Source organism: Cryptomeria japonica, chromosome 9 (assembly GCF_030272615.1).
Source record: "Cryptomeria japonica chromosome 9, Sugi_1.0, whole genome shotgun sequence".
Lineage (NCBI taxonomy): Eukaryota > Viridiplantae > Streptophyta > Pinopsida > Cupressales > Cupressaceae > Cryptomeria > Cryptomeria japonica.
In genome coordinates this window covers 63878780-63901458 of record NC_081413.1, presented here as the reverse complement: position 1 = coordinate 63901458, position 22679 = coordinate 63878780, and the positions used below count along the sequence as shown (strand labels likewise).

Genomic DNA, 22679 nt, shown 5'->3' with positions numbered 1-22679 from the left:
CGCCTTGCCCATTGCGAAGTATAGAAATGGGCTTGTGGGTCCCATGCATGTTAACTCAGTGAAAAAGGGGCATTATATGTATTGACTCAGTAAAAAGGAGACATTATAGAATATGCCACATGAAATTGAATGGCATGGTGATAATGTTTTTGGCAACTGCACCATCTATCTCATCCCATGATTGCAAGTTAAACATTTGTGCAACCATGTCTGGCCTATCACTACTCATTCTCTTACCTTTGCTAGAACCCCCATCCCTTTGAATCTCAACTTCCATGGCTGGTACAGGAGCTTGTCTAGATTCTATTGGCATATCCTTAGCTCTTTTGTCACCCTCCATAAACAACCTAGAAACCTTCAACTTCTCTGCAAGGTTTATATTTTTTGTGAATCTTAACTCCATGTCTAGGCATGCACACAAGATGATTGGAAACCCTTGTGTAGCTCCCTTTGAAATTCATCTTGCCTGCATGGCAACTGATGTCTAATTCCTCCCTGGTTGTTTTTCTGTCTTTGTCTAAAACTATCACAAATTGCAACAGTGGTTTGGTGGCATTGAATGAGCCGTTTGTGTAAGATTTTAGGATAGTAAAAGGGCATTCAAAAGGATTATGTTCCACTTGACCTACAACATGCCCACACCCCCAAGAACCCTCAACAGCTCTTTGTTTTGTTTGTTAAATCTCAGTAATTTTACTACAATAACCCTTGGTACTGCTCATTTCTTTTTTCAGAAAAAAACCAGCTGCAAATTCAAAATAAAACAAAACAAAAGAATCTTGAAGGGTTTGAAACTTTGAAGGAAAGAGAAAAAAATTCAAAAGGACTTGAAAAAATGAACAAGTGGATGTTAAACTTACCTTGAATGGTGAAGTGTTGTTGCTTTCCTCTCTTTTTCTTACCCTTCTCCTCTCTTCTCCTCTCTTCCCCTTCTCTTCTCACAAAATTTCAAAATGAGTTTGTTTTGATGTTTTTCATTCAAAATTTCAAAGTGTGTTTGGTTTGGCTATAGAGTTTTGGAAAAGTTTGCAAAGGCTTCATGAAGCCCCCTATCTGTTTGATTTTCCTGTTTTTCGTGCTTTAATAAATTGTAACATGTTAGAGATGGCTGGCCATATCGGGCACTTTCAGCAACCTCCCATCTGTTTACAAGGTGTTCTTGGTCCAGTGAGGGGGTCAGGGACTGCCTGAGGAACATTTTGCCATGTTGCACTGCCTTTTGCAGTCTAATTGATAATGCGGTACTGCTCTTATCTTCTAATGAAGCAAGTGACAACAGGAAGTTGATTAAAGCTTTTTGTTTATGTCAATTGCTCAGAGCCTATTAATTTTTTTTAATCTGGTTAAAGCATTGGGGTTCCATCTTTGCTTATTAGATGACCTATAGCATCAATGTACAGATTGATGCCTGTTTTAATCTTGCATTTTAGCCAACCTGACAATGTTGAGATCACTTCCAATCATCCATTCGTTTGTGAGTAGATCAGAAAAAGTAATTTTGTTCCATTGCAATTTGGGAGCATACACTGAATACAAGCCAAGGGTGTCTAGATGAATAACAATACACTAGATAAATCAAACAGCAGGATATCGACTTGTATCTTAAATGCTTACTGTGAACCACAGGCCTATTCCGCATAAAAGCTATCTCTTTTTTGAAGAATCGTTTGAGGACTGACTGGTACAAATCTGTAAATTACCGAATGCTTGAACAACCACACTAGCAACAGTGCAGTTTTAAGTTTTGTGATATTTATTTATTTTACCTAGGAGGCTGATTCCCTGTTTTGCATCACAATTGAGTTCTCTGTGTGGTGATGTTATTGTGAAGGAAAACATATTTCATTTGGATCTGGTCTATCTACAACCACACTAGCAATGGTTTTGTGATATTTATTTATTTTACCTAGCAGGCTGATTTCCTGTTTCGCATCAAATTTGAAATCTACGTTTGGAGATATTACTGTGAAGGAAAACATATTTCATTTGAAACTGGTCCATCTAATTTAACTTTATTCATTATACCATGTACTCTGCAGGATGCAACGCAACAAAGGTCAATTTACATCAACAAGGTCTACTTCCGATGACATGGGATCATCTGTGGTAAAGTGGGATGCTTCGCAAGGTTGGCCTCCAGATAGTAACGGAACACAACAAGAAGTTGTGTAAGTTTGAATGTTACTTTTGCAACTCAATTTTCTGTCTTGTTTTTATGTTTAAGTAAACACTGTTTTATTTTTACCTTGCCAAAGGGATACCACATGACATTTGAATTCCTATCCAAATTTTACTTTATGAGAAATTATGATCTTTAAAGAGATTCATAAGATCTTAGTACTTGAAGAATGCCTTTTATTTTTAACTTTGTTAAGTTTCTTTAAGGGAAAATTGATAAATCGTTGTCTGCTATTGTTTAGATGGTCAAAATAGATAAACAAATTGTGAGATGAAATTCAAAAGTTTGTTTATATGTAATTGTTGAGAAAAGACTGCAAACAGGAAGTTTTGAAGTGGTATTTCAAGATTGATTTGATCTTAAATTAATATCACATCAAAATAGTTTGGAAAAAATCAAAAGCAGTTTTTGTATTTATACGAATGGAAAAACATTCTAAAGGTTTATGATGCGATAGTAGGATGCCCATTGGTGGAACAGGTTTAAACTATCCATAAACAGGGAAAGCAAACAATAATTGTTAAAATCTGTAAATCTTGACTAACAGTGGATGATATGAGATTCCAAATAATTGGAGAACAATCTATTTGTTTGTGATACAATAAATTAATAATGAATTTTAACCCAGTAATGAGGGTGCATTTCAGTTAGAAGAATGCTTAAATGATAGAAGATACACTAACAGAGGTTTGTTATATTGGCTGATGGGAGAATGTGTAATGTTTAAACCTTCATCCTTTGCTGAATTGAAAGAGAATTGTTAACATAAAGAAGAAGATAAATGCAATATCACCAAACAGAATTACCAACCCGTGACTGCTGAACCGAATCAATAAGTGGTGATCTCCAGGTAGGAACAAAGTTGTTGGATACAAGCAACAACTTGATATCTCTTTATGACCACAAAGAGGAACCCATTGTGTTTACTTACTTTTGAGCAAACAAACATCACCTGAACTGGTGATATCTGAACAGAGGTAAACAAATGATGATTACTGACAAACAAAAGGACAAATAAAAATAATGGTGGGCAGTTAAATCATGTGGGCCTACAAATTAATGCCATCTATGGAAATATGTGATTATTAGTGATGCCAGTTCAAAAGATGTCAAGTAATTAACAACAATTCTCATTTTATCGAATGGTGATGGTTGATGGGTGACCTTCTTAGATGATTGTTGATCAATGAAAGTGAATGGAAATTGCTGTCAACAATCTCTTACTGAATGTTGGTAAACAGATTTGTCACTGCAGATTTTAACTTGACTTGCCCAATGGGTAGTGGCAAATGTCCCAACAGTTGAAGAAGTTGTTATGGACCGACAACTTTTCTTTGCGTTTGAGAGTGGCAGCGCCCTCATATGATGGGGTTCTATAGATTCTGTGTACTTTTATCCTAAAACTACAGAAAGGAGAAAAAAGAAAACTAATAGAAAGGTAAATAAGGAAGAAACCATAGTTGAGCAATATGAGACATGAAATGTGATTTCTTGAGAATAGGAAGAAAGATTGTACAATCATCAATGGAAGTCTTTGTTCTAAGTCATGAGTACAATATTATAGAGATGGAAAAACTCAAAGAATGAACTTCTGAACGATGCTAAGAAATGTGAGCTTCATTGAACGCAATAATTGCAGATTATACACCAAATGTATTTGTTGATACTGCTTTAGAAACTTTCAAGCAAATGCACTTAGCAAACATAAATCCAATTTTTAATGGCCTATGCCAGCATCTTACTCGTTGCCTATCAATGGGAGCTTCCGACCAGGTTTGAAAATACATAAACGCATAATGGATGGCAAATCTATGTCAAATATTATAGTTGGAAATGCTAAAATGGGAGTTGCATATTACACAATGTGGAACCATTGACAACACATGTGAACTGTTTGACAAAAGGCCTCAAAGAAATGCAAACTTCATAGAATGCAATGATTGCATAATATGCAGAAAATGGATTTGTTGAAAAGCCAACATCTACGATCTTTCTCAACATCCTCCTACCTATGCAAAAACAGAAGCTTCTGAGTAGGTTATGGATATCCATTAAATGCGTAAAGGTTAGAAGAATTTTGTCAAATGTTGTAGTTGCAACTGCCTTGATTGAGATGTATGCAAAATGTGAAGGCATAAACTAGGAACAAGTGCCCATGTTGAATAAAAGAATGAAGCACTTGCCAAAGTTGTGTTTTGGATTTTGAAGATGGTAGCACCAAGAGTGGTACACTTGTTTTTCTCTCAGAAGCACCAAGGCATTATCTCTCTAGATTTTAGGGAATCTTATGTGGGTGCAAAATTATAGCACTTTTTGATAGCGAGGCTACCCACAATTTCATTTATGAAGGTTTAGTTGTCAAGAGAGGACTTCATGTTGAAGAGTTTGAAGGATTTGACATCATTGTAGTTGATGGATTCAATATCCTTGCAGAAAAAAGATTAGTTTGTGATGATTTTTATGTTGCTTGCTTAGGTCAGATTGATGTAGTTTTGAGAGTTCATCGGTTATATTCCCTTTGGGGAAATTTTCCAAAATTATCGAACTTTGGAGCTTATGTTTCAGTCTGATGGGAGAGAGGTGATATTAAAGAGACTTTCAAATATGTCACCCTACCAAATTTCAGCAAAAAGTGGAAGTTTCTAATCACAAATGTCCTATCTTAACCATGGGTAAGCAAGCTGCTCCTAATATTTAAAGTACCAAAGATCTCTGTGCTATTGCCACCATTCCAGAATATTAAAGAGACTTCCAAATATGTCACCCTACCAAATTTCAGCAAAAAGTGGAAGTTTCTAATCACAAATGTCCTATCTTAACCATGGGTAAGCAAGCTGCTCCTAATATTCAAAGTACCAAAGATCTCTGTGCTATTGCCACCATTCCAGAATTGAAGAAATGAAAACAAATATCCCTTGCGTAGATTTCAATTTCGACCAATAGATGATGAGGGTAGGTACATCGAACTTTGTGTCTCCATGGGATAAGTCAAGTGCATCACATCTCGACATCTTTACTTGGAACCTTTTGATTGGTTGAATGATGACTGGGATGCCTCTTCAATTTGTAGTGTAGACTTGATACTTTATCATGAATGAATGTTGATGCCTTGGGCAATATCTCTTGATACTCAACATTATCAAGCACTTGATGTGATGATGACTTTGCTCAAATTTATCCTCTAACTTTGATTAACTCTTCTGAAACTATCTTCCTGAATGTCTCAATGCTGAAAGTCATGAAGGTGCAAGGTTTATATGTTGACTTTCTCTTAGTCTTGAAGCTTGATACCCCTTTTACTTCGAGAGGTAATGAAAGTTTTGAATGTGCTTAGCCTCTTGATATGATCGAAATTCTCCTCTCCATGTAGCAGTCCGCTCCCACTTAACTTTTTTTTTTTTTTGAACCTGTTGATCTCCCTCACATCGTGAAGTTCTTTGTATTACTTGAAGCTTGACCTCGATCCTTTTACAAATTTTTAGTCCCCGAACATCTTGATGTTGTCTTTTCTCACATCAAACCTGAAAAACAAATATATTTTAAATCAAAATACGATCATAATATTTTAAACACTTTGTAATTCTCAATTCTGAAAATAAGATTTTAGGTCTGGTTCTAATCCTTATTCGCTTTGCAACCTGATTCGTGATGATGCAATTAGCATCCAATTTCTGCTTCCTAATGAAATTCTCTCAGGTCTGATCTGCTATTATTTGCCTTTAATTGAACGCGATTATTGTTGGAAATGAGGGATGTCACCCTTCTTTTATATGCCTCTTTCAATTTGTTTCAATAACTTCCGCTTTCATCCTTCACATGCTGGAAATCAATCCTCCTTGCCTCAGCCGACTTGGATGTGATGTTTTTATTTTATTATATTTTGACTTTCAATGGTCATATTTTAATTGACTTGTCTCCATTAAGAAGTCGGCTATCTTTTATCTTAATCGGTGCCAACTCATCTACTTGTCTTTGTGGACCCTCTTTATCCTTGCTGGCGCTTATGATTTCCTCATGCTCATAGGTTGTTTGAAGTGAGAGAGGACATGCCGCGGTAAAAGGGGGTACGAGGGATGTTGGAGGAAATATGCCGTAGTGAGAAGAGGCGTGTAGGATATTAAGCTAGCACGTGCCATGATGGGAGAGAGGTAAGGGATATGGGGGGTATAAGGTGCCATGGTGGAAGGAGTGTGGGGAATGTAAGGAGAGGATGTGCCGCATGGGATAGGGGTGTCATGGATGTGGTTTGGAAGGATGCCACGGTGAAAGGGGTGTGAAGGATGTGGAGTAAGCATATGTTGCGGCGAGAAGAAGGTAAGGGATATATTAAGAAGGATGTGCCATGGTGTAGAGTGTGTAAATGATGTGAAGTGGAGGAAGGTGCCGTGGTGGATAGGAGGTAAGGAAGGTCGGTGGGGAAAGGTGCTGGGGTGAGAGAGAGGTAAGGGAGGTGAGGATATGGTAAGAAGGATGGGATGGGGGTAAAAAGGGGGGAAATAAGGATGGGTGCCAGTGGGTGTAAAATGGAAGTTTGGGATATATAAGGTAGTGAGGGATGGGAGGAAATAAAATGCCGTGGGGAAAGGGAGACATAAGGATGGGTAGTAGAAGGGTAGGATGGGATGGGATGGGGTTAGGCTAAGGGAAGAAAGGGGGTTTAGGATATAAGGTGTGGGTTAGGATATAGGTAGGATATAGGAAATGGAAGTTAGGGAATATAAGATAGGATGATGTGGGAGGTATAAGGGTAGTAAAGGATGGGATGGGGGGTATAAGGGGATAGTGAAGGAAGTTTAGGATATGTTGGGGAGTGAAGGTAGGAGATGAGGTATAGGATAGGTGAAGGAAAATGGAGGGATAAGGGATAGGATTGGGGTGAGATGGAAGGTAAGCTTAGGGGAATAAGGGAGGTAAAGATTGTGAGGTGTGAGTTAGGAAATGGGTGAGATGGAAGGCATGGTAGATGGAGGATAGGTAGGCAAGTAGGGAGTGAGGTGGAAAGGGAGGCATAAGGGACGTGAAGGATGAAGGTAATGAGGGATGTGGAAGGTGAAAAAGGGGTAATGGAAGGTGAAGGGGAAGGTGGGTGAAGGTAAGAAGGGAGATGGATGAAAAGGATAGATGGAAGCAGGGAAGGAAGGATGGAGGGTGGAAGGAGATGAAGGAAAATGGAGGGAAGATGGAGGTGGATGGAAGTAAGGGAGAATAGAGAGAGGCATGAAGGATACCGGGTCTAGGGAAGGTGTAAAGGATATGGAGGATAAGGGATGAAGGATGAAGGATGAAAGGAAGGGTGGATGAAAGGATGATGGAAAGGTGATCAAGGACATGTGGGTGAAAGGAAGGAAGGATTGAAATGGATGGACGAAGGATGGAGAGGCGGATTCCCTCATGTGAAGATTTTACCCTTGAATTTCCTTTTGGAAATCCAAGGATATTCCAAATTTCACTCTTTCATACATTTCTTACTCCAAACCTTCATCGTGGAATTCATGCCTAGACACGTCCCGGAAATTGCATTGCATCTTCTCTCAAGTTAGAGGTTAAAAGGTCCAAAACTACTTCTAAGCTAGGCGACTAAACTAAGACAACTACTCTAGAAAGCAAAAAAGTAGGGGTCCCCATTTGCAATGGGGCGATGTGTGAAAAATTCACAATACTAGGCTTGATCAAGGAGGATGGAGCACCTCCAAGGTGGACTAAGGGATGGAATGGACCACTTTCCACCCATGCTCTCACAGTACAAGGTTAACTATCCTTGAGATCAAGGTTTGCAAAGTTTCTACCTAGTTCCTAATACGGTTTCTATGGGAATATGCTTTGGGCAATTATTAATGCTATTGATTATATATACAATTATATGTTATTGGATTCCTAACCCTTATGAAAATAGTTGGTCTTATGGATTACCTTTCAAATGTTGACTAACATGATTGTAGGACCTAAACTAAGATTTATCTTGTTAAAGTTATTTCAATTTGTAAATTTATATTCATATCTGTATTACATTTCTTAGTTTAGTTGGGATTGCGATTTTAGGGCAAAATATAAGTAAATTCCCAAAGGGGACTTTACATTGGTTCAGGTTTAGCCTTGGCTTCGCCCCAAGTCTTGTAGCATAAATTATCTCTTCTTCAATTGTCTCCGTGTTCCAAATTCACTGCCTAGGTCTGTGTTTGAAATTGGCTCTATGGCTGTGCCTCCTAAATTGATGGAGCGTTTGTGCAACATTGTCCCTCACTCCTTTGACGACAACCATATTTTTTATCCCTTGTAAAATATATATTAATACGTGATATGCATGTAAAATATTCCTAATGTTATATATATATATATATATATATACCTAGGAATTGTTTTTGCCATACCACTGTACGTGTATTAGAATAATATCTATATAGTTGATGGTTAATATTGTATCATATTAGTTTAGATTCTTTTAGTTCAGTTTAGTTAGAATCTCTCTATTTTTGTCGTCTGTTTTTCTTAGATTCTTTTAGAAACTCTGCCAATGTAATTGCCTATAAATGTTTCTCATTCCTCAATAATAATAGTAATTACCATTCTCTCATTTACATAACATGGTATCAGAGTGGGATTCTTTCTGGATAAATTTCGTGGGTTTTTTTCTAAGCCATAATTCGAAATTGTGTTCTTGTGGTTTTAAAAAAAATTCGTAGGTCTTTTTGTGAACCATTTTTTGCTTGATCGAGGTTTTTCTGTAGATCTCGTTTTGGTACAGGTTGCGTTTCGTTTTAAAAAAAAACAAAAAACAAAAAGAAAATTGCGAGTCGTGTTTTTTGAAAATTTCATGAGTCTATTGAAGGAAAAAATAGTGGATTTTTCTTGCCCTTTTTCCGTGTAGGCGCGAAAGGTTTTTCAGTGACTTTTTTGACACCTATCCGCGGCGTGATTCTGAGGAAGATTTTTTTTGGCGGATTCTTTTGCCGCGATTTCTTGCAATGGGTTTCCTCTTGAGCTCGCGTTTTTGTCAGCAACTAGATGTCCTTGCCTTGTGACTTCTGTGCAAGTCGCGACGTTTCAAAGTGACGTGTTTTTGACAGGATTTTTTTCAGCGAATTTTCCTGTGTGTATTTTGTAGCTTTTCTTCATACGGCTCTTTTTGGGTCACGTTTTTATTGCTCTTTCTGAAGTTTGTTGCAGACGTGGCTAAGATCTTTGACCTAGGGTTTTATTTTAGCCCTCAGTATTTTAGGCAGCTAGGGCACATTTATTTTCTAAGAAAATTTTTCTGGGTCTTCATCAAAATTTTTCCGTACCTTGGGATTCATGCCTAGTCGAATTTTAAATTTGAAGCTTTTGCCTCGAATTTTGTGCCTTCACCAGTTTGACCTCAGGGTACGTGATGGCATCTTTGACAAATATTAAGCTTGAAAGTAGTTAGAAATTCAATGGGAAAAACTATTACACCTAGAAGCAATGTATGCTGACTATCTTTGAGTATAGGTGTCTTGATGCAGTTGTTCTGGGCACGTCTAAACGTCCTTGAACAACACGAAAAGACCAGGACAAATGGGATGAGCGCAACCGGGAAGTTGTCATGCTCATAAAACTCTCAGTCACAGATGATCAGTTCCCTCAGGTGCCATCTAGTAAAACTGCTAAGGAAATCTGGGATCATTTGAAGGCCCTTCATGAAACCTCCAACAAGAGAGAGCGTTCTTTCTCAAGAACATGCTGTTTTCCATCATGATGGATGAGAAAATGTCTTTATAGGAGCATCTGACAAAGATTAAGGACATTCGTGATCAGTTGGAGGTGATTGGTCGAACAATGTAGGAGGAAGACATGGTAGTCATCACTTTGAAGAGTCTGCCAAAATCTTATGAGCTTTTCATTGAAATGCTCAATATTACTTCAACAAATGTTGATTTGAAGTTTCCAAATCTTTGTAACAAGCTTCTATAACAGGATCGTTGGAGACAACAGTTCGGTATTAGTGTTAGTTCATCCTCCATTGAATAAGCGTTCTTTGCCAAGTCTTCTGCTAAGGACAAAGAGAAAGGTCACATTTCTCAGCTGAAAGCCTTAGGTCCTCAGGATAGCAAGAAGAAAAAGAACGTTTAGTGTAACTATTGTCACAAGTATGGTCACATGAAGGTCAACTGTCAACATCAATTGGCTTCTAAGCAAAAGAAGTAGGGAGGGTCTCAACCCAAAGCAAATGTCGTAGAGCACTTTGCATTCTGATCAATTGAATCTGCCTTCTACGCCTTTATGGCCAAAAGAATTGTAGATCCAGTGAAATCTTCTGCTTGGTATATCGATTTAGGGGCTTCTTGGCATTTTACTCATCGTCGGGATTGGTTCACAAAATTTGAACCATTCTCTGATTCAGTGATCTTTGGAGGAGGAGAGGAGTATACTGTTGTCGGTAAGGGCAACATGCAAATTTACTTTGGAGGGAGAAATTTGTTATTTAGAAATTTGGTATTTCTCGATGTATACTATGTTCCAGGCATGAAACTTAGTCTTCTCTCAGTTGGCTAGATCACGAGGCATTCTCCCCAGTTGGATATTGTTTTCAGTTCCCACACTTGCAGCATTGTTGATAGGGAGACTCGCACTAAAGTCGCTATCGGACTTGAGGATCATGGTCTTTATAGACTGGTTGATTTAGGCGATTCTCAAGAGCACGCCATGGCAGCCAAAAGTTCTTCCATCAGGAATCTTTGGTATCAACGTTATGGGCACTTGAATGTGCACTCTCTCCTAGTTATGTCAGGAGTGTTTGGCTGATGGTCTCCCTGAGATCCAGACTCAAAATCGTGGAGTTTGCGGCGCTTGTCATGCTGGGTTGCAGCGAAGTGTGTGATGTGATATGTAAAGGGCACTTTAGATTTTGGCATTCTGTATAGTAGGTGCAAGGATCCAAAGCTGATTGGTTATATAGACTCAGATTGGGCAGGTTCAAAGGATGACAAAAATCCACTTCTGGGTATGTATTCAGTTTGGGTACAAGTGCTGTAACATGGACCAGCAAGAAGCAACAGGCAGTGGTTCTTTCCTCGACTGAAGCAGAATATTGGGGAACAATTAAGGCAGTGTGTGAGGCAATTTGGGTACGAAGGATGCTTTCTGATATGCAACTATCACAAGGACCTTCTCCCTTGTACATTGATAATCAAGGGGTTCTCAAACTGCCCAAAAATCCAGTCTTCCATGAATGTACCAAGCATGTTGAGCTTCATAACCCGTATCTTGCTCTGCTACTTGTACCCAAATCGGCAACTTAGGTTGAGTTCACACAAACCTTCTCATGCATGTCATTTTTCACAATTTTATGGCTTTAAACCAAGTTCCAAGAGTCCTCCAAACCCTTGGCACCTGCAGCAAGGTTAAGGGGTAGCACTTCTCATGGGGGTTTTGGGGCAGAACCCCTAGCAAGGTTGAGGCGCAGCCGGGATTGAGACAACACAAACCTTACTTGTGCATGCCATTTTTCACAATTTTATGGAATTTAACCAAGCTTCAAGAGTCTTCAAATTCCTTTAAAAAATGTGAATGTTGAAGCAATAGAGCAGTAACTAGGTCTTAGCTGTGTTTGCTGGTTTTTGTTTCAATGGATTCTATTTTTAGCTTCAGTTTTCTTTTTAACTCCGTCATTGCGTTTGCATATGAAATGAGTATCATTTTGAAGTGTTTAAGATCATTGTAAGGTTTAAGTGTGTTGATTTTGTTGTTTTTCTTCTAGTTTTCCACCTAAACTGTCATCACCAAGTTTTGCAGATGAGACTTGTTGGATTTGGCAAGTCTTGCAGCCTTGACGAGTCTGACCAAAACTCACTGTGTATTTAGGACTTGTCTCTGGGCCTTAGTTTGCACCACCTACCTTAGGACTCGCTGAATTGGGCAAATCTTGTAAGTAGGATATATGCCAACAACATTAAATAGTGATTCAAATCTACCAAGGGTACCAACTTTGTTTGCAGTATGGAAATTACAAAAAGTGTGACGTTAATGATGAAGTATGTTTTTGTAAGTACATTTCAATGGTAAAGTATGTTGTTTTAAGAACACTGCATTTTGTCAACAAAACATTAACAGTAGAAGCCAAAAGAAATGCAAGATCTAGAAAAAGAAGCAACAAAATCAAGACATAGAAAACTGAACAAAATATGTTTTGTATATGTAGTCTTCCTGCAGAGCTGGTGGAACAGAATGCTGCAAGCACCAAATTATGTTGTAAAAAAATACTCTTTTTAACCCTAATATTAGCCAAGAAGCCACATGCTATCCCTATGTAACCGAGCATTATCTCTAAGGGCCTCAACATGATTTATTAATTATTATAAGGAGCCCTAATACTTAAACCATATGGAGAGTTTACTAAACTTAAGACTCTGCATGCTGATTTTTGACTTGGACTTGGATACTACAAAGAAACACAATAGACTTGGCAATTTAAGAAAAACATGATAAATAGAGATTTTTTAAGGAAGTATAAAGTAAGATACTAGCTGATAGAAGCAAGATTATTAAATGTATATAAATATTCATTAGTTCCCTTAGCACCTGGGGTGGCATTTTACTAATAAGGGTTTTTCTTATGGCACAAACATTTGGGTGATTTGCAATTTGGCTACAAGAAAAAGGAGAATTTTTTTTAATGTTTGTGGATTACAAAAAAGAGAGTTGGGAAAAAGAATGGATTACAGAACATGAAAAATAAACTTATTCTCCCATCCATTTTTTTGTTTCATAATGGAAAGGGAAGAAAAATGAAAACTAAAATAGTAATTGGAAAAAATTAAAAAGTCATATGTTTTGCCCTTACAGGTAGAAGAATGGGGATTCACTATTCAGGTAAATTGATGCATCAATTTTCTTGGGGTTGGATATGTTTGTATGAAAAATATATAAAATCGATCTCTCACAGACACCCACATAAAAACAATACTTAAGTTCATATAACCACATAACATGCATAGACTGAAAAAAACAACCATTAAAATCCTACTTTGATGCCGATTTGTCAAACTTGAATTCTGTGACGGATATTCATTGTTCAATATTAAATATACTTGTCATAACAGCAGTGTTGCAATGGAAATCAAATATAGGTATTACATGTAATTTGAGTTTGGGTCTCCTTTTGCTTGTTGTGTTGGGATCACTTTACTGTCGTTCAGACCCAAGAAAAATCCATGGTGATGGATCTTAAATAGTAATTACAGAACAAATAACATGCGATTTGCATTATGGTGACAGCAGAGAATATGCAGTCTCGCTTACACTTATGATATTAGGAATATTCTCAAATGTGGACTGATTTCCTAAACAAAGCCTCACTCATCTTCTCATTTCATCACATTTACGGTTTGAGTAGATTTTGTTAATGATGAAGATGAGTGGATTTCAGCTGCTCAGACTGCTAGTGTTAATTTGCATTCTTACAGCATATCAAACCTGAGGGCCAAACAAAATAAAGAAATAAAGAGCAAAAAATGCAGGTACCCTGTGGAATCAGACAGGGTACCACTTTTGTTCCCTGAATCACCTGGATATGTCACAGGTAACCACTTTTTGGTCCTGAAGTTGCCCAGGTACATTAATCGACATGCCTGGCTACTGGGACCAAAATCAGTACCCCGTCCGATTCTACAGTGTACTGTTTCTGATTCACAATCTGGGACAATTTGCATGGGACTATTCAGTAACATAGAAAAAAAAGAAATGAAAAGACATACCTATTCAAATTTGCTGCTCCAAGTTCACTATTTGCTGCTTGAAATGTACCATGGGCTGCCTGAAATGCAGTGTAGGCAGCTCTGAATGGACCATAGGCTGCTCCGAAATTGCAAATGCACCATTTGCTTCTCTAAAATCACTGTTTGTTGCTGTTCTTTGTTTTCTGTTGTAGGTTTTCTATTTGCTTTTTTTTGTGAATGTATTCATGAAGTTAGGCTGAACGTTTAGTGTGTTATAGGGTTTTGTTTGGGTTAAAGTCACTTTTTTTGGTTGGCATATTTCCATTCCAGCTTTAGGCCTTATTTTGGCCTGCCCAACCCATGACTTTCTAGACTCATCAGGTTTCGGGTGAGTATGGTAATATTGGTGTCAACAGAAGAAGCCTTTGTTAAAACTGTTCTGAAAATTTTAAGACAACATAGGTTATTGAAGCCTTTGTCTATTTTCTAAATAATGGCACAGGGAGTGATTGTCTTTTATGGCATGGTAATCTGTATGCAACCTGTTGATGTGTTTTTTAATGACATCATGCAACACAGAATAAAATACCAAGTATCTTATCCTTTTTTGTACAAAGACCTCTCAAATGCTAAGCAATATGATCAAACGAGACGACTCCAAGGTTCCGATAGTCAGGCCTTGACTTTATACGTGGATAGACTCAGTGTGTTTGATTTGATATTTGCTAGAATCACAAGGGGGACTTACATTGAACCTGAATGTTTGAATGCTGTTGGAATGTGGAAATTTACTTGACTTGAAAAAAGATAAAAATATGAGGGTTTAGAATGCTAGTCTAATCCTAGGAATGTAAGAAACTGTGAATGACTTAGTGAAATTCTACTAGACTTTGCTTTGCCATGCAAAACAACAACTCCACAAAGCTAGTGCGATCTTCTAAGGTAGTCTTATGATAATCAAATCACCACCAACAACATTGTAATATTCCTACTATAATGAATAACTTGATATTATTCTATTCATAACCTATTAATTAATATCATGTTTTATTTAACATCATAATTGTTGTTTGATGAATTATAAATTAAATCATTATAATAAATCTTATTAATTGATATCATGTTTTATTTAACATCATAATTATTGTTTGATGAATTATAAATATTAAATCATTATAGTAAATCTTATTAATTAATATCATGTTTTATTTTTGTTTATACCATAATCATGGTTTGATAAATTATAAACATTAAAATCACTTTATAATGAATATAAATAAAACCCGATGGAGAAAGGGGAATAGGATTTCTCTTAAATCATTTCTTTTACTTAATCATTGATTATGCTCTTGGAATTTGACCGATTCATGGTCAAAAGGCATGAGGATTGGTTACGGGTGTGTCTCTTCCAAAGGATTGCAAGGGTTGGGGAGTTTAAATAGGCTGCGATCTCCCTTGGGAAGACACAGACAGAAGCTAAGAAGAATAGGAGCATACGGATAAGAGGAAAGGGGCAACAGCAGGTAAGGGAATGATTAATAATATGATTTGCTGTTAATATAATTTTAATATGACATTCAATCAATATTTTGAATACAACTAATATCATTAATATAATTCAATATAATTAACAGTAATAAATTAAATTAATTTGGTTATTTCAATTAATACAGCTAATGCAAGTATTCATGACAATTTAATAAATTAATACAAAGCATTCATGCATGGTTAATTCTATCAATAATGTTAATGCTGGTAATAATAATATAGTTGATATAATTTAAGAATGTAAAATAATATTAATACAATATTTAATAAGACATGTGTTAGATAAGGATAAGTGGATTAATATAAACTAATGTAACACTGCTAAATAATACATTTCTAGTATAACATGAATGAAACAAGGTTGGTATTAAATATGATATAAGGAGGTTTATGGAATATATCATGATGATGTTAATAAATTTGTATTTAAACTTCTAAGGGGGAAGTGGGAGAGTTGTAAGAGGGGAACGGTGTATGAGCATTTTCCTAGATACGCCACCTTGAAGTGGGACAAGATGAGCCCATAGAGGCCAAAGGAGTACATAGGGTACGGTCTTTGGGTCTAGGGAAGATGGTTTCTAGGACACCCTTTGCAATCTCTTCCTCCTTTCCTTCATGGCACATTAATATAAGAAGACCAATCATAAGTAGTAGGAAAAGTGACGAGATGGGGGATAACGGTGAGGGAGTACATCTCTAGGCAGACCACTCCATATGGATGGCATGGGCCACATGGAGCCAAAGGGATGGTATATCCGCTTTGGGCCTAGATGGAGTCTCAAAGACACCACATCAAAGTCACTTCCCCCACTTCGTTATGGTTGATTCTCCCTAAGATTAATGTTTTATTATTAATTAGATTAATCAATGCAGATTTTTATAAGATTCATCTAATATTTCTATAATGTAATATGATAGTCTCCTAACCTATGTGCAGGGATTACATCAAGTCAAGGTACTCCCTAAACCTAATTGCTGTTGGAAATTAAGTATAATAGTAGTTTTAGAATACCACTAATTTGGGCACATTACAAACATAGACACCATCAATAGGATGCATATCATAGTGTGAGTAGCAATCGAAGTTAATCTTATAAGGAGTTTAGTTGACCACGCAAAGTATTTAGCAATCAATGAAATACAAGTAGTATGAACATGTGGATTTCACCATTAATCATCTACAATAGCTTCCATCCATCTAATCAACACCTTCTAACATAAGGATACAACAAGAAACCATGCAATATGTAGAAGAAACAACACATTCCACCATAAATTCAATGGAAAGGATGTTTATTTACAACTTTGGCAACAATTTCTGCCTTCTCCTACTTTACTCTAGCTATTTGCTAATAATCTACCTGCTATTGAACTATTAACTTGCTATTGAATTTTTTAGAAATGAGAGAGTGGAGCCTTTTATAGTGCTCTCATTACAATTGAATGGTAAGGATCAAATCCACATCAATGGCCAAGATTGAAAGATAGAAACCTTAATTAGGGTTTGTTACACCCATTACATAGCATTTAATGCTTGACCAATGATAAATTTACAATAAATAGGGCACATGTCCTTCCTTGAATGTTGACCAATGAGTAGTGAGGTTAGGTACATCGAACTTTGTGCTCACATGTAGTAGTTATCCGCCTTTTTGGATGAGTCAAGTCCATTGAATCTGGACGCCTTGACTTGGAATGACGTGATTGGGTTGAAGATGACTTCAATGCCACCTCAACTTGCTCATCTTGTAACTCATCACAAGTGTAGGTGATCAAGGCATATCTGTTGATATTCAACATTTCCAAGCGCCTGATGTGGTGATGGTGGGAATGAGATGGTGGTGGGAGATATTCCTAAATTGCATCATCCTTGGGGATCATGCTTTCTAACTTTGATTAACTCTTCTAGAACTATCTCCTTCATCTTGAATCCCTTCACTGGAAGCCTACTTCTTGGATTACTTTCTTGATGTCCTAGCAATGATTCTTGGATTTCTGGAGGAAATTCAAGATATTTGTAAAATTCCTTCCTTTATGTTGATCTCCATACTTGTCCTGCTGGGGTGTTTCTTGTCTCCTTTAATGTCATGAAGTTCCTTGCTTGAAGTGCTGCTGAGCCTTTCATTCTTAATGCTGATCCTTCCCTTGCACTGATAAGATGGGGGATGATTCTTGGATTTTTCCTATTGTGAAGTCTTCTCTCCTGGGTTCACCCGGCCGGTAAGAGAGCATAGCGAAGAAGGGGAAACCTTTCGTGTGCCGGCTGGCTTCTGACTCCATCCCGCCTTCCTTCAAGTCATGCAGGGTTGTAGCATGTATTCTGGGGGGTTGCTGTATGCACTTCATACTTGCATCAGGCTTGTTCTGTTTTGTTGAAATGTTCCTTGAGATGCTTGCAGCGTGCTTACCTACCTTCTTCCGTAGTTGCCTGCAAAAAAAACCAGGGAAGCATCAAACACCCATGAACATAGACAGATCCAACACATTTTTAAATTTTCTGATCTGATATGCATTCCTAAAGGGATGAAATGATGGTCTGATTTCTGATCTTATGTCTGATTTTTTATATTTCAGGTCTGATTTCATTTGAAGTTCAATTGCTCATGCGTTCAGTCTGAAACATCACCTCTTAGAGGTCTGATTAGTGTTTCTACTAAGTTGTAGTCAGACTTGCTGCACTTCATAACTTACCTAGGCTGGGGATTATGAGGGGTAAGGAATGTGCCGGGCTTTTGAAGGGGTCAGGAATGTCTTAAGAATGTGCCGTGGATTTGGAGTGATGAGGAATGTGCTGTGGGGAACGAGTGATGAGGAATGTGCCATGGGGAACGAGTGATGAGGAATGTGCAGTGGGTCTCGAAGTGCAAGGAATGTGCCATGGATTTTGAAGTGCAAGGGGTGTGCCATGGATTTGGAGGGGTCAGGCATGCGCTCAAGGAATGTGCCGGACTTTTTGATGGGTGAAGAACATTGTCAAGAATGTGCCGGACCTTTGAGGCAGTGAGGAATGTGCATATTTCATTGTCTTTCACCTTCAACATTGGGGGTTCCTTCACTCAATTCTCTTCAAAAACATTTCACCTTCAGTGATCACATCCTTGTTTTCAAAACTTTTCAAGTCACCTTGCTAGGTTGGGGATTGAGGGGCATGAGGAACATGCTGTGAATTTGAGGGCATGAGGAACATGCCGGGGGTAAGGATGGGTGTGGAATGTGTTCACTTAGACTTCTCCAAATCAAGCTTGCCTTAACCACTTCCACTCTTTCATCAACCTCTTCACTTGCTTGATCAAATATCAATATTGTTGTTTCCCTTCCCAAGTCATGGATCATAAGGACAAAATCATCACCTTCCTGCCTGGCCATGGATTTGGAGATGTGAGGAATGTCTTACTTCCTTGGTCAGTCTTGCTAACTTCAACCCTTAGCCTCAATCAGTCTTCATTAAGCTCTTCACTTTAACCACTTCCACTCTTTCATCAACCTCTTCACTTGCTTGATCAAATATCAATATTGTTGTTTCCCTTCCCAAGTCATGGATCATAAATCATAAGGACAAAATCATCACCTTCCTGCCTGGCCATGGATTTGGAGATGTGAGGAATGTCTTACTTCCTTGGTCAGTCTTGCTAACTTCAACCCTTAGCCTCGATCAGTCTTCATTAAACTCTTCACTTTCATTGATAGTTCACCACTTCTATGCTCTGACCTGAGGAAGTCCACCTGCTCACTTGGCTGCCTATCACACCCAAGACCTATATCTTGACCTGATCTAGAAGTTGCACTGCATCCTCTCTCAAGCAAGAGGTTAATAACTAAAGAAACAACTGCCAAGCTAGACGACCTGCTAAAACAACTACGCTAGAAAGTAAAAAGTGGGGGTCCCCATTTGCAATGGGGCGATGTGTGAAAATGTCACAACACAACCCAACATAACCTCAAAGATCAGGTCTCATTTTGTCAACAAGTCATAATTTTTAAAAGACAATAATATTTGCATAAAATTATTGATTTTGGAAGAATGCTACAACATGTGGCATTTGAATTTGTCTTGCTCTTAGCAACTGCAGTGATGAAACTTGATAACCCTTTGGCATTTAATTTTGAGAAATTATACACAATGAACAACTTTCTCTGCTAAGGTTGCTTGAGTATTAAATTGATTATCTGAGAGGGCAAGTAGATAAATTGAAAACCGAAGGGACAAGCTATTAGAATCCTAGTCACTGGGTACATGAAAATATTGAACATAGAATAAATTGTGGATGGCAAATATTGTGTTGCATTAAATCACCTAGGAAATGTGGGGAAACAAATAAATCTTTGAAGGTAAAACCATTTCATGAAAGGTCTATTCATTAGTAAAGGTAAATCCTTGTAACTAGGCTAAATTTTGATGGCCAACCTTGTCAAGTAATTGCCTATGGTGTGGTATAGTGGCCATTAGCCCAAAACAAGGGAATGAAGAGCTAGGCTATAATGAGTAATCTATGTCAACACACAATCTTGTGGATGCATTTTTGTTGATACAGTGGATCTACTTGGCATGCAAGTAATTCCTTAAGCCACTTACATGTATAATGCAAATTGGCTTTGTTATACAACTTGGGGAGGTACCCTACTTGGCTTTAATTAAGTTACTAGAAATGACAAGTAGACAAATTGAAAAGTAAGGTTACAAGCTATTGTTAATTTCAAGCAATCAGATGTTAATCTAACCAATTAATTATAATCAAACTGTGAATAAACAGTAATAGTAATAAAACACAAGACACAAGATGCCAATACCCTGGGAAAACCTTCCTCTTGGAGGTGAAAAACCCAGCCTTAAATATGATATGTATTATCTCAATTGTAGGCAATTACAATATAGCAAACTTATCTCAGATTGCTGTCCAAACAGCAAGTTGACAAGGTAATGAAGGATGCAGCCCTAATCAACAGTAGATGACCAAAAGAGAGGATCAACAGCAGATGACAACAATAGGCTGGAGCAGAATTGCAGAAGATCTTGACATCTTTGCCTAACAATATCCTTGACTGAATTCGCACAAGTGAAGAGTTCGCTAAAATGTAGGAGAGCAGATTGCATTTGCTAAGGATAAATTCCCTGAATGACTTCATCTTCAAGTGGATTATATACCATCCTTTTGGCGCTAAACATCCTCAAGTCGGCTTGCAAGATATTATACATTTTCCTACGTTAGGTATTGGGTCTAGCCCAATAGCCACCACGTTACAATTGAGCCCAGCCCAAAACATAGTTAATTGTTAAATTTGGGTCTACCCTATCTACAAGTTACATTCAGTATAGGACCACAAGTTACATCGCCCAATTAGGGTCAGACCGAATTGCAAGTTACATTTATAGGGCCTGTCCTATCCACAAGTTACATTATATACAGGTCTTGCCCAAACAAGATATAATTACAAGTTACATGTATTTGGGCCCAGCCCTAAGTTCAATTTACATAATAGATAATACATTTGTATTTTAATTGTCATTGACAACATTAAAATACAATAGATAGGTATCCGAGCTAGCTACTATTTCAACACTCCCTCTTAGCTAGGGAGGATAGCTGCCACTTGTCATGATCCATTCATGACCTTCATCTTGCATTGCCCGCAAGGATGAATGTATAAGCTCCATAGAGTATACTTGCAATAAAACACATAAATATCATGAACTCATTTCATGATGTCCATCTTGCATTGCCCGCAGAGAATGGATCCACTTTGCATTGCCCGTAGAGGGTGGAAGAGGTCTTACACCTCAGCCTTCTCCTAGAGAGGGATACACTGTCATAATCTTCCATCTTGCACCCAAGCATAGAGTGGAGTTACATAACCATTGTCCTCCATCTTGCACACAAGCATAGAATTAAAACATAGTCCTCCATCTTGCACACAAGCATAGAATGGAATCTAATAAACATAATCCTCCATCTTGCACACAAGCAAAGAATGGAATAAATATAATCAGAATATTGTAGTCTTCCATCTTGCACACAAGCATAGAATGAAACTACATAACATAATCTTCCAGCTCACACACAAGCATAGATTGGATCCACCTTACATTGCCCGCAGAGGGTGGAGGAGATCTTTTCTACCATCTTACATTGCCCGCAGAGGATGGTAACAATTACTCTTCTCCCTGAGAAGATTACACTACCACCTTACATTGCCCGCAGAGGGTGGTTGATACAACACAATGTATCACGGAGGTTGAGACTCCCTCTCAACCAAGGCGGTGTTCTCCACAGCTCCAAGTCTATCTTTTGAAGTACTCAAGCTTCAAGAGACTTGGTGAGAACATCTGCAACACAACATTGTCCTGCCATAAAACATTGAATTGTCAGGTATCTCTAGATAACCCTGATGATAAATCAAAGCAACATAACAAGAATTTTGAGAAACCACATAGCTTCTCTTGATGCAACATTTGCAACAATGTATTTAGCTTCAGCAATCCTCAATGCAACTGAGGACTGTTCCTGTATAGGTTCAAGAGATCGCAGCGGGTGAATGCTTGAAGTGTTTTCCTTGTCCGTAACACTTCTTGACCAATCTGAACCTAAGTCGTCTTCTGATGATGGCAGCTTCAGCCCATAATCAATTGTGTCTTGCAAATATATCAAAATATGCTTAGCTTTGATTACCTGAAGCACTCACCAATCAACCTGCCTCTATTCAGATGAATCTGCAAGATCATAGTTGGCTGCAGACATACTCAACTTCTTCAAGTTAGTTTCCATGTAAGTTTACAATCCATAATTCTATAACAATAGAAAACTTGACTTAGAATAATTTCATTAGATCCTTGCCACACTTCTAACCTAGAAGTAATGCATTTTAGTTTTAGATCTTCCATCTCAATTCTGAGCTAATTCTTTCTTATATCAAATCATGACACTATCTTTATCAGTCAGAGTTAGATCATCCACATAAGGAATCAGAATTAGTATTTCAAATACTTTAAGGAACAAGTTTTACAAAACCCTAGGCTCATCAAGTACTCTTTCATACCAAGAGTTTTATTGAAGATCATAGGGCTCCCTCTTAATCTTCAATGTTAGACTGATAGCCAAGCATCATAGTATCATAAGTATTCATAAACAAGGATGAGAAATGTCAACTTCACCTTTTATAAATTGGACCCATGGCGCAATTATGATCATGACATATCTTCAAACTTCTTCTAATTGAGTGTGAGGATCCTTATGCCTTATTTCAAAGCTCCCTCTGAAGCCACATCAATCCAAGCTTATGGATTT

The 22679-nt window shown here is 37.7% G+C and overlaps 1 protein-coding gene across 3 annotated transcripts in view; it reads left to right on the top strand.

Annotated features, from left to right (window-relative positions):
* LOC131033515 (GATA transcription factor 28) overlaps positions 1-22679 on the top strand; it is a 75176-nt gene that overhangs the window by 43872 nt on the left and 8625 nt on the right. For all 3 annotated transcript variants that reach the window (XM_057964745.2, XM_057964746.2, XM_057964744.2), the window contains exon 5: positions 2040-2168. In XM_057964745.2, coding sequence (XP_057820728.2) covers positions 2040-2168 — 129 coding nt within the window. The remainder of the gene's footprint in view (positions 1-2039; positions 2169-22679) is intronic.